Raw genomic sequence first — 13,584 nt, forward strand, 5'->3', positions numbered from 1 at the left:
CAGGGAACCATCACCCGTAATCTTTTTTATTTTGAAGAAACAATATAAATAATTTATCTGACAAAATTTACCCTCTCTGCTCAGCAAAAACTGAAAAAAGATCACTTCTTTTAAAAAAATGATGCTCATCATGATGTAAAAGCATATTTAACTCTGTGGATTCTTGCTAACATTTCTGGAGAGGTTCTGATAATCTAGCAGTACTTGTTTTCTTAGAACTGACCAAATTCAATGACCTCATGGGTAAATAAAGCTTCCATTACATACTTCCAGTGATGGCTTAAAATGCTTCCCAGTTTTGCGCACTCACAACTCTGCTTTGAAATTTCATGGCCAGTTGTGGCAACAAAACAAAAATCACAAGTAGTGATCATCATAAGCATGATTACAGCACATTCAGCATAGCCTTTGTGCACTGTATGATGCACTAAAGGTGTCCACAAAAGCTCATGTCAGAATCAGTGTGTTTGCCTTTAAGGGGCCACAAGATCCTCTGCTGCTCCTGCTGCAACGGATGAGCACAACTAACCCCCTTGGGTGAAGTGAGGGACACTTGAGTTATTACACTGAGAGATAGAATAGCCTGATGTCAGAAAACATGGGGAAATAAAAAATGAAAATGAATGAATTATCTCCAAGAGAAAGTTGCTATTGTTAAGCATGCACCTAAATCTCCAACTGATAAGTTCCAGTGCTTCAGCGCTTACCTGAACTTGATTTCTTTTGGAACAAATTCACTGAAGACTTACTAACATTTTGTAATAAGTGTGTATATCCATAAATTATGCAGGTTGTACATAGGGGGAGTATTTCAGCTTAACACATGAAAGCTCACCAGCCAGATTTCAAGGGGAACAGCCAGCACTTTTATGTACTTGCGGAGAGAAAGACAGTTATCCCTGCTCCTTTTTCATTCTGGGGTCAATTTCCCTAAACAGCAAGCCACCAGGAATGAATTTAACCTTGCGGCTCAGGCATAGCTGTCCCATGCAAATTCAGCCACCCAGAACCCATGGCTGGACTGTTTTGTGGACTGTGCTATCTCTTTGTGTGGTATCAGACTGAACGTCTCCTCTGCTTTCGACCTTGGACTGGAAACTCGCTCTTTGTCTCAGGCCCCTAACTGGTTGTGAAGCCTTGCCTTACACAGGTGCCCATGTCCTGGCCCTCATACAAGGGAACCAAAGCCACTTATGTGGTATTATGCTCACAACAGTCCTGTGACCTAAGTTAGGTCAAGAGACAGTGACTGACCCAGATTTACCCAGTCAACATCAGGGCCAAGTAAAGATTAGAATCTATCACTCCCAAGCCTACAGCCCAAGCCCCAGTCCAGCACTCCAACCACACCACATCAATCATGAAAGAACTCACTCACATTTAAAACAACTGCCACATACAGATCAGAGGAAATCTCGAATTAAAGTTCAGTAACCAAGGGGTGAACAGAAAGCATTCTGGGTGTTAACTCCCACAGTCCCTAATTACTGGCTATGCTAGCAGGGTGTTCTAGGAGTTGAGGTATCAAACATCTGGAGATCTTCCTTCTGCCTACCACTAACCTGGACATAGATGAGAACATGACACCTCCAAATCAAGCACAGAAAGCAAAGAAATCAAGCAAAGAAAATCAAGCACCAAATCAAGCAAAAAAGCAGTGCAGCAGAATTTTAAAGAACATAGGCAGCTATGTTCAACTGAGTCAGACCATAGGTCCATCTAGCCCCCATCGTCAATGCCAAAGCATAGCAACTGTCCAGGGTTTCAGGCAGTTTCTTCTGCTTTACCTGGAGATGCTAAGAATTGAATTTGGGACCTTTGGCATACAAAACAATACCATTATGACTTAGTTTTATCACTAAGCTACAGAAGACAGCAGAAAGATGAAAGACACTTACTGGTTCGTTGAAAGGAACCCAGCACCGGATCAGCTGTTCCATGACTCAGACCACATCCACACTTCCAACTACATTTCCTAACTACATGAACCTTTGAAAGCACACAAATGATGCGATAAAGACAAAGTTGTACCTGTGTGTAACATGATCAATGAGGTGCTGCTTGAACATGAAGCTCCAGCTTTTAATTATGCCCAGAAGAGATGCTTTGAAGAGGTGGGCATCAACTTTCATCCAGCTATCAAATACACTGATGGGTTCCAAGCGGCTCACTTCATCATAGATTTTCTCATAGGAGTCTATTTGCTCTTTGAATTGCTGCAATGTTGGGGGAGTCTCTGGGACACCATCCTCAGCATGGGCCTCTATTTCCTCTGCTGTCAGAACATGACCATACAACAGGAACTGCTGCATGAATTCCTTCCTGTCATCCACATAGAGATAGGAGTAGTGGTCAAAGGAGCTGCGATAGCCACAACAGAGTGACATCATCTTCTTGATACGCTCCATTAGGGTATGGCGCATGTCAGCAAGATCTCCCATCTCCTCCATGTCAGCCTGGAAAAGTCAGAAGTACAAAGCAGTGTTAACTATCAGGGCTAAAGACAGACACAGACCAGGACCGTGGTTGACCAAGAGGAAGACCTGGTAATGAGGGAAGGTGCTGTGGTCCGCAAGCCTGGGCACCAGGGAAGAGACCCGGTAAATGTTGTGGATGAGAGCCTCAACTATATCATAGAAACCATCGCTGGCCCCACGGTCCATAGAAGGACGGAATATCATCTCAGGGGCAGACAGATCCAGTTGCACTTTGAAGAGGGGAGCAAGACCAGCCTTGGAATCTGCAAAACAGGAAAGGAGGTAACTGGGCTTTTAGTCAATTCCCTCCAGCCTCTCCATTCAGTGGTGGGAAATCACCACTGAATGCATTAAGATGGGTAAAAGAAATACACTTTTTTTTTTACTTAAATGTCTTAAATTTTGCCTGCAGCAAAGTAAATGAAGATGCAGGGGCAATCGAACTGCTTTCACAGGCCAGATTGCCTACTATCTTTGTTCAATGACCAAACAATCTGTCCACATTAAAGTATGAGGGTCCATCATTCCCCTTCCCCCAATTCCACAATGCCTGTTACAACGCACACAACAGCAGTAGAAAGCCCAAGATAAATGGAAAATGGAGCTTAATTAAGCAAGCACAATTTCACCTGTGTGTTCCAAAAGGTACATAAGTGAACATTCAATGACATTAAAGAATCCATCCAAGACTATCTCATCCACGTGCTCCAAATAAGCTTTCCAAACTTCAGAAGCTGGATCTGCTGCAAAAAGTCTCAGGTTTTCCTAAACAGGAAAAGTTGCAGTCAAAAGGCAGGTGATCTGAACATGCCACAGCATGAAAATGTCTTATACGGCTATGGTGAGAGGGCAAGTCTGCATGATGGCTTAACAGATAGGAACAAGGTCATAAAGGTCAGTCACAATACATAAAGTGATGTGAGTGACTTTAAAAAATTCTCATTATTGTTGTGGAGCAGAGGAGCAAAATAGGAATTCCTTGGAAATTCAGTATGTAACCTTCGAAGACTGAATCCTTTGGAAAAGGGGAAGTGAGAGAATGGGGTACACTCTCTGGGGAAAAACAGCCTCAAAGAAAGAAACTAAAGTAGATGCCCTTGCATTATGCTGACAAACTGAACACTGTAACAAACTGGTTTGATTAGGAGATTTTGCAGCATCAAGCTGATGGGAGAGAAGAACGTAGGAAACTGCCTCATGAATCAGGTTATGGATCCATCTAGCCTAGAAAATGGTCCTCCTTGACTGGGAGCAGCTCTCCAGTGTTTCAAAAAGCACTCTTCCCCCTCACCAGTTGCCTTATCCTTTAATTCAGGACTGGAGAACATGTGGCCCTACAGACATTGTTGGACTGCAACTCCCCACAACTCTAGTTACTATAGCAAGTGGTGAGGGATGATGCAGGTTGCAGCCCTAGAAATATGAACAGCCATACATGGAGATGTTGAAGACTGAGCCAGCATTCAAAGTTTGCACTCCACCATGGAACTGTGTGCCTTCCAGATCCTACTGCATAACATAACACCTTCCTTCATAACACTGTATTTTATCTGGGACACCAGACCCAAACTCCTGCAAACATAGCTCCGAAGGCAAATTTGCTGCTGGCTTTTGCCAAGGGTGACAGTTAATGTGTATATGCTCTGTCAGCAAGTAAAGGCTCTAAGAATCCATGGAACTGGTGGGAGGCAAAGTTGGAATGGAGAGGCCTGCGCACTTTTTCAGTGTTGCTGCACTGTTGTGAGGCTACTAGTTCTAGTCCGCACTCAACCATGGACCCAACTGGATGACTTTGGGCCAGTCACAGACTCTCAGCCCAATCTACCTCACAGGCTTGTTGTAGGAATAGGACTGAGAGCAGCAGAACGATGTAAGCTGCTTTGAGTTCTGTGTAAGAAAAAAGTGGGAAATCAATCTAATAAATAAGTATGTAGCCTGACTTTCCTGTGCATCACCTTCCCACTTGGCTGGCTGCTATTTCTTCCTGATGTAAGCACCCAAAATAATTTGTAAGACACAACTTATTGTGCTCCATTGCTTCAGATTATCTGTCTCCAGCCTGGTGGCCTCCAGATATTTTAGCCTTCCATTCCCACTTGTTCCAACTAGCATGAATAGCGCTATCACACATGTTAAATCAATGCAACAAACAGGCATGGCTGGTGAAAGCAGCTGCCTCGTTTGGGGTTCACTGTTACTCTTATGTTAATGAATGTAAAGGTAAATGAATATTAAGTTGCACCTTGCCCAAGACACCCTAGTTGTAGTAAAATATCTATAATATATACAGTACATTATAACAAAATGTGCTGAATGCCCTGCCCAAACAGCTAAAGAAAAACTCAGACAGACCGTTCAGTATCAGCCATCTCTGGTTCGCTTTGTTGAGCTGGAAGAGAAATACTTAGAGGTGGCATTGCCCAGCAGAACCCTCACCCTCAGTGCAATTCACTCATGTCAAGATACTCAGACACACACACTACCTTGATTAGAGAATGAATTTTATGCCCTGAATCAATGATGAGTTGACAGTGTTTGTCCAGTCGCTCATGTCGCTCATCTAAATTCAGCAGAGAGTCTTTTTTCCCATCTTTTCTTACATAAACTGGGAAGACCCAAGTTTTCATGATATTCCGAATTTCTTCAATGTTGTCTTTGGTCTTCTGGATTCTTTGTTCAAGATCTTGAACACTGTCAACCACTTGTGACACACATTCCCAAAGACCTTCCAATACCAACAATAATGGAGAATGGGTCAAGAAGAATACAGTGATAACTTGTGTTCAGTTCAGGGAATTTTTAAAAATGCATCAGTTGCTGATTTGATACAGAAGATTCAGCTGGTATTCCTAAATCCACTGCAGGTTAATTGTACCAAAAATTAAATTCCCCACCCCACTTTTCCATATGCAAGCAGAGCTGTTGCATGAGTGTAATAAGATATTGCTAGGACAATAGATTGCATCTATAAAATAATTGTGAAAGGTGATGCAATTCCCTTCTCCTCTTGCCATGGTGTGATATTTAATTGCTTTTGCATAGTTATGCAACCTTTTAAAAAAAATATTCCTGAAGCATTTGGATCTTGCCCACTTATACCATTCAAGTCATTCCTATTAAAGAGATGAAACTAGAAAGGCTTCCCATCCCCATAATAATAACTCATTATTTTCTTTGGAGACTTCTAGAAGAAGATAATTTCCCCGACACTAAAATGAGGCCATCCTTTCCATTACGGTGGGACAAACATCATGCTAGTTTGCTGGAGGAGGTTAATGAAAATAAAAGGATTAATAATATGTGGGGAGTAACAATTTTTCTCCATTTGGAAGCATCTTCATTCACCCTAAACAAAAAAGAGGGAACAGCAATCAGGCTATAGGAATTTTTAAAGAAAAATCCCATCCAAGGTGAAGAAACTGGAATCTGGGCCTCAGATTCTATTTGCTGATGTGCATGTTTCTGCCCTTGCCACATTTCATTCCAGAGGCAGGTCTTACCTTCTGTTTTCCAGTTTAATGTCTCCTCTGCCTCTCTCAGCTGAGTATCAATGTCCTGCAACTGCCTTTGCACAAGCGGGTATTCTACCTCCAAGACTGTGCACAGGATCTTGTTGTACCAAGTAACCATCAACTCCAGGTTGGCTACCAGCTGCCGGAAGGACTCCCTGGAAGAATAGATTTCTGCTGCTGTCTCTGGAATGCTCCCAACCTGAACTGCCCCAAGGTAACTCACTTCTCTTAGGACGGACACCAGCTGCAAAAAAACAGACAATGCTCTGCATTTTTAAAGGAACTTTTTCCTAGCATTTCCCAAATCTCAAAAACAGGGGATGTACTTATTGCTTAACAGTGAAGGTGTTAATTAGAGGTATTCCACTGGACCAGGGTGGGCCACCTCTCATGGTCAAGTTTTGGCTCTTTCTATATCAGCTCAGTTTTAATCTGATGTGTTCATCTCTGTGTTAGCACAGAAGGGTTAGTGCCTTCATGAACTGCTTGTGGGCTTCCAAGAGGCACCTGGCTCTTCAGGGCTGAGAAGAGGATGCTGGGCCCATGGCCTAATCCAGCAGTGCTCTTTTTATATGCTTAGGGGCTTATCTTCCACATGTATCCAACTAGTTTGCTTTAAACCTGCGTGTTCTTAATTATTTAAGAGAAGTTCCCAGCTCTGCCTTGCAAGAACCTCATCTTGCCATCTGTTGTGGACTGTACTGCACTGCTTAGAGTTGCCTCCTTACAGAGGGCAATTGTTGCTTCACAAGAAAACACAAGCTAGGCTGATGGCAAAGGAGAAGAGGCCTCCAAGGCAGAAAGGAACATTCTTTAATCTTACCTGAAGGTCAAAATTGACTGCGATCAGTTTACTCTCCAAGTCTCGCCGGATAAGTGGCCGAGTTAGGTTATACTGTGATTTTTCTGACACTGTTTGGATCCACTCCTTATAAAGCTTCTCTTGGTACCTGCCAGAATACCAAAACCACCATATGATCTGGCAAATAACTGTCCAGGCCCTTTTACTGGAAAAAGTTTCCTGGCTATGCTGCAAGCAAAACGGCAGTTAAGACCTTTATAGGCACCAAAGGCCGCACTGCAGGGATTCTTGCAGCCCTGTTCCCACAGAAGCAACAGCTGCAACATCTTTTCCCATTCCAGAGAAGAAAGTATTGCTCTTTCCCCCAAAACAGAGCCATTTCCTCAGCCTTCCATCTGAGAAGACAAAGATGGCAGCTCAATCACCTTCTCAGCCATTTTACAGTAGTAACATGGCAAACAGGCTGAGTTGTGAAATGGGCCATGTCAAATAATCACACGCCTGTTTCACTGTATGCAAACTGCACCTTGGTCTATTCACATCACATACTCACTGCTCCAATTGTGTGTCTGGATACAGGCCTTATGTTAACTTAGCAACATGACTGCATTTAGAACTAAACCATGTGGGGGCAGCTCCACTGGTTAGCTACTTGAAGGAGGAAACATCCATGGAAGTCTGGCTGCTTTTAACCTCACAACTGAAGCACGCAGAAAATGGAAAATGGCTAGGAAATAGCTAGGAAATGGCTAGGAAATAGCCACTTCACACAAATAGCAAACTCTGCAGAGCAACCTCAATAAGGTGGGATCCTCTCTGAACATCATATTGCCAGGACAAAATAGGCTTAATCTTTAAGGTAGATATGCCAAAAATCCAGGTTTTTTCCAACAAAATACTTGCCCAAGCCTCTAGATACTCTGGAAAGGCAAGATTTACAATCCCCACTCCTTTTCACAATCACAGACTTAGGACAGCTGTCAAAATAAAAGGTTTTTGTTCACGCAGGATTTCTGATAGCTCTAAACAGGGTTGTTTTGTTGAGTTGCCATGTCATGCAAACCCAGTCACTGACTGAATTAAAGCTACAGAGAAGCAACAGCTAAAACAAGGCTTCAAGATAGTTAATATGTTCTCAAGCTGCATCCAGAGGTGGCAGGGGGGATTTCTAACCCATGTAGGTTTCCTATCCAGCTCACAGCCTTCTCTCTCTCTTGCAAAGCCCTGGCCAGCAGTCAGGAGAGGAATCCCTGCTAACATTGGGGATTCCTCTTTGTCCTGCTCAGTCTTCTAATCAGGAAGGGAAGAGGGCACTCACTGACTGAAGGTGACAGCAGGGATTTTTCACCCCACCAGAAAAGACCTTGCTTAATGCAGAGAGAGACTAGGACCACTGGCTCCATGCCTTCCTATCCACAGAAGAAAAAGCAGTTTGGTAACACACAGGCAGGCAGGGAGCAGCCTCTGCCTGTCTCTGCACAGAGGAAAACTGCATTTTCTCCATGCACTTCCATGCCTTTCTCTGCACAGAGAAACTGCAGTATGGTATCAGGAGGTAGGGGTTCAAGGGAGAGACCGCCCCCACTCCTGGCCTCCAAGGGGATGCAGGAGAATAAACCAGCCCCTGGAGCTAAACAGTTCCCCACCCCTTTCCTAAGAAAATAGACTTACTTTTCCAGCAACTGCATCAAATCTTCATACTTTTGCACCATTCGTTTACCTTCCACAGAGTCCAGACAACTATTAATAAGATACATCAGATTATGACATGATACTGGTACAGGCACGTTCTCCTGTTTTAGCTCATCTGTCAGTGTACGTGTCACATGCTTGGACTTTTCTGGTCTCCAAGTCATGAAGTGCCAGATTGTCTATGTATACCTTGCCTGTCAATATATTTTTCTGCCGGAGAGTCAAAATACATTTGATGTTCATAACATTAAAAAGTCTTGCAGTCAAGGGCCAACAACCAGAAATCAACAAAGCAGAGCCCTAATCTGGATCAGGTCCCACTTCTGACTTTGACTCCAACATCTCCAAGCTCAACTTCATTTCTTGGTAAAATTAGCAACCTTCATGTTCATTAACTGTCTGTGAATTGTTGTTCTAAAGATTGTGCATGCTGGAAGCTAATCTAAATTAACATGATTTAGCTAGTCATTTATTATGTATTTTCACTCTCCTTAAGCAAAGATTGGCTCCTAAATTACAAGTAAATTATAATTCATTCAAATGTGCAACTAGCCAACAAGATCCTGTTGTTACATGTCCTCATGTCATCTCAACTGTATGGCAACCCTATGAATAAAAGCCCTCCAGAATGGCCTCTCCATGACAGCTCCATTCAGTTCTTCCAAGTTCACGGCTGTGGCTTCCATTATGCAGTCACTTCGTCTTCTATTTATTCTTCCCTTTTGTCCTCAGCCTTCAACTTTCCCAGAGTGATTGGCTTCTCCAAGGAGCCTTGCTTTATCATGATGTGCCAACAAGATACTTAAGCATGAATACATTCTTGACACAGTTCTTGTTCAAGGTCCTAGCCTCCAAGATGTTTTATAACATGGGTCCTGAAACTAAGGCGTGCAGGCCCAATGTGCCCACCATGCCCATTTAACCAGCCCACCCCACTGGTTTTGCACTCACCAGGCGTGCGCACAGCTTGCTCATGAGGAGTCCGCTTTGGACTGGCTTGGAGAAAACGATCTCCTTGCAAGCAAGCCAGTGCCTCGCCTCCTCACCAGCCCACCCCCACCCCCGTCGGCACCGCCTTGACGGCCCACAACCAGTGCTGGCACCTGTCAACTGGCCCCCTTAGAAAAAGTTTGAGGACCCCTGATTTATAGCATTTCCCCTCATTTCAGCTTCCCGATCACTGCCTCTTCCAATTTGGTTGTACCCACCAACCAGTAGAGGCCAAAATGTAAAGTTGAGGGCAGGGCTAGGGAACCCCATTGCCCCCATTGTAGCCAGATATCATCAGGGGTTTAATGTCACTGGCCACCAGCTGAAGCGCTTCAGTTGAGGAGCCAGCCCTGTTTGCCTTTCGCCTTCTCCACATCAGGGTAAAATGAAAGATGAGCAAACTGTATTTATCTGGCACTTGCAGGAATTCCCTGTGCTGGCCAAGTGCACAGTCAATGTCACTCATGCATCTCCTTCCCTGTGCAAGAAGAAATGAAGTCCCATAGTTTACACGAATTCCTGCAAATGCTGGCTAACTACACAGCATTTAGCCCTTACCCCCTCTCAGCACCATGCAAAGTAAGACACTCCTTGTATTGTCTCTGCTCTGCAACTGGAAAGACCAAGGGAATTCCATTCCCTCCCTCCTCCCACAACTTTCAAGTTAGGAGGTGGAGTCTCAGGTGGGGAGCAGGTAGGGCCCAGAGCCAAAGCCTACACAGGTCAGAGGTACTCCATCCCTGCTCTAGGCACATATAAGATGAAACAGAACAGATTTGGACCTAGCCAGAACTCTAATGGGAAAGTGACTGGGTATTCCAAGTATACTGCTCTGAATTCTTTGAAGAAAGGACAATACAAAACCAATAAAATCCTTTCCATTTCTCCTTCCTCCTTCCCTGTCCTTTCCATTTTATCATTTCGCTTCTGACTCTGTACAAGACACTGATTCTGTGTGATTCTTTCTACTGAGACAAGAAGGAGGTCTTCTAGGCCTTTTTGTATTCATATAGCCCAAACTCTGCTATCCAGGATTCAATTCTCCTGTAAAGATTTTGTAAGGTCTTCCCTCAATGCACAAGTTCTGCAAGTTTCCTGTTTGCCTGCCACACATGAAGTCATTCCAAGTTGTCCTTAGAAACCACAGTGCAGTATTTCTTGCCTAGATGCTTGATTCTCTCAGTGATACAATGGCCATGGAATGGCTGCTTGCATCTTGGATGGTCTCACTCATCTGGATTACAATTGTTGGAATATAAGACTAGACCAGGCCAACTTTGCAAGCCTGCCATGTACTGACAAGGATGTGGAAAACACTGGTCACTCTTTTTTTTAGCCCCAACATCTCCATAATACCAAAAATGAGGCAGCATAGTGAGTCACAACAGCTGATGGAAAAGTGTCTTATGATAGATCAGCTGATCTCAAGATACTCACAGACAGGTGAGCTGCTTGAAGTTATTAAATGGAATCTGTAACCTGTTTCTTAGTTCCTGAGCCCAGCGAACTCCTCCGGCAACCACTGGCATATTCTTGTGTACTGGTGGGTAACCTGAGAAAAACAAGCTCTTCTTCAAGTTGAAACCATTTTCTCTGCATGCAGCAAGAACCATGAAGCTCTGAGAGTCTTCAAAAGGCATTACATTCTAGCAGTGCGGTAATGAAGGAAACAAACAGATTGCCTGGTTTTGCAGGACAACAGCTCATCAGCAGAGCATAGGGCTCACATACAAAGCACCTGAGAGTCAATCCCTGGCAAATTCAAGTTGAGCAAGTCCCTTCCTGAAACCTCAGGGAACCACTACCAGTCAGTGTAAACAAGCTTCCCCAAGCTAGTGCCCTCTAGATGATTTGGACTTCAACTTTAGTCAACAGAGCTCATGATTAGGAATTCAGGAAGTTACAGTTTCAAGCATCTGGAGGACAACACATTGGAGAAGCCTGGTGTAGATAATACAGCCTTCATTGAGCCAATAGTTTTGCTTGATATAAGGCAGCTTATGGACAGCTATGAACTTGACCGCCAGCTGGTCATGTACAGGAGCTTGGAACCCAAACAGAGCTGTTGCTTGAGAAATGGCCTGGCACCAACCGAAAGCTTATATAGGAGCTGGGCACTCCTGTCAGCCAAGCACCTTCACATGCTGTCCTTACCTCCTGAGTAGTCTCAAATGAGGGTTAGCCTTGTGCCACTAGCCAGGTACTTGCCAAACACCCTGAAGCTCCTGCTTGGCTTGCCACTTCCCCTGCTGCTGAGCATGATGGGAGAGGAGTAGAGGTGGGGGTTGCAAGTTGGCTAGGAGTTGGGGCAACTAGTGTGCCTAGAATACTGGGATTCAGAGGCAGAAGAGCAGAGTGAGCATCTTCCAATGACAACAGTAATTTTTAAGATCATTTAGCTGGTTATTAGAAATAAATCAATTGCATTACAACCAGTAGAAAAGCCTTTGTTGCAACATGTTTAGTGTGTGACAACCTTACTGTATGCAGGTAAGGTTGGGATGCACCCTCTCAGAATCTGTCCCTCTGGCATCCATGGACTTGCTGTCATGCTTGGCCCAGTCCTGCAAAGTGAGCCAAGCCAGGAGGAAGTCCATAAATGCTTGAGACCCCCCAGCTGCACAACCAGCAACCCTCCCCATCAGCTGCAGCCCCCCAAAGAGCAGCTGCAGGATGCAGAAGTGGGGTGCTGCAAGCAGCCATCCCAGGTTCTGGCAGCTTGCCTTCTTCCCTGCCCAGCATAGCTGGCAGCGGCATGCCAGGTGCAGAAAAAGAGCAGTGTCCTTACACTGACCACTTATAGTTTGGGGTGGGGAACATGCTCCTGAGTCAATGGGAAACCTATTGCCTGCTGAAAATCATCCTTCTGCAGCTAGGCGTCCCCAAAATATGACATTAACAGCAAACAGCATCTAATGGTCATTAGCATCCAAGGAAGTGACAATTTTTAGCACAATGCTAGTGTAGGACTCCAGTCTGCACTTGAAGTCTGTTCCAGAGCAGAGTCCCACAGCTGCTTATACTTCGAAATAAAAGAGGCCAGTTTGAGCACACACTTCTTAAGAAGTGTGACAGATGTAACATGTCATTTTGTCCATAGAAGCAACTCCCACGGAGTTCAACAGGGTCTTCCCTATCACATGAGTGTTCACAGAATTGCCCCAGCAGAATGTACTTCCGTAGTCAGCAAGAACTAGAACCAAGGAAGCTTTGCAACTGGAATTGAATAAATTCCCCACAGCCATAGGTCTGCCCATTCTCCCACAAACTTGAGAAAGGGCATCAAAATGGCAGTTCAATGTTAACAAGCATAAAATAATGCATATCTGGGCAACACAGCCCTACATTGTGGGATTTGAGTGGATGGGTCACTGATCAAGAAAGATCTTGGGGACTGGTGGACAGCTACATGAAGGGTCAACCCAGATTGCAGCTGCTGTGGAAAAGGCAAACTCCATGGTAGGCATAATTAGGAAAGGAACTGGAAATAAAATACAAACTGTTTTGTAATTATACAAAATGCAAATCATGGTGTGACCACACTTAGAATACTCTGTATAGCGTTGGCTACAATACCTAAAAAGGATACCATAAGACTTGGAGAAAGTGCAGAAAAGGACAACTATAAAATGATCAAAGGGCTGCAGCATCTACCCTATGAGGAAAGGCTACAGCATCTGGGATTGTTTAGCCTCAGAAAAGGGCAAGCAAGAGGGACATGACAGAGGTGCACACAGTTATGTATGGTGTGGAGACATTTTTCTCCTCTTATAATACGAGAAGCCAGTGTCATTCTATGAGGCTGACTGGTGGGAGATTCAGAAAGGAAGTACATCTTCATGTAGAGCCTATTTAAACTAAGGAATTCACTTCCATAAGATAGTAGTCACTGGTTTCAATGCTTTTAAAGGGGGATTCAAGAAATTCAAAGGGGATAAGGTTATTAATTATGATTAACCCTGCTACTTATATACCATCTCCAGTATCAGGAGCAGTATGTCTAGGTAGACCAGTGGCTGGGGAACATGGGGGGTGGGTGCATGCATGACCTACTTGTGCATTTCCCCAGCGCAGCTGTCTGGCCACTCCATGAACATAACTCTGGATCAGA

At 44.2% G+C, this 13,584-nt stretch overlaps 1 protein-coding gene across 1 annotated transcript in view; it reads right to left on the bottom strand.

Moving 5' to 3' along the window:
• The window catches only part of DNAH9 (dynein axonemal heavy chain 9), a 224,899-nt gene that overhangs the window by 200,053 nt on the left and 11,262 nt on the right, over nt 1-13,584 (bottom strand). Inside the window, exons 6-11 of the mRNA XM_044454085.1 lie at nt 6,813-7,019; nt 5,978-6,233; nt 5,078-5,202; nt 3,107-3,242; nt 2,544-2,740; nt 2,032-2,456 (exon numbers count right to left, since the gene is read on the bottom strand). Coding sequence (XP_044310020.1) covers nt 2,032-2,456; nt 2,544-2,740; nt 3,107-3,242; nt 5,078-5,202; nt 5,978-6,233; nt 6,813-7,019 — 1,346 coding nt within the window. The remainder of the gene's footprint in view (nt 1-2,031; nt 2,457-2,543; nt 2,741-3,106; nt 3,243-5,077; nt 5,203-5,977; nt 6,234-6,812; nt 7,020-13,584) is intronic.

The sequence above is a fragment of the Varanus komodoensis genome, unplaced genomic scaffold (genome assembly GCF_004798865.1).
Source record: "Varanus komodoensis strain SLA01 unplaced genomic scaffold, ASM479886v1 scaffold7_1, whole genome shotgun sequence".
In the NCBI taxonomy this organism is placed as follows: domain Eukaryota; kingdom Metazoa; phylum Chordata; class Lepidosauria; order Squamata; family Varanidae; genus Varanus; species Varanus komodoensis.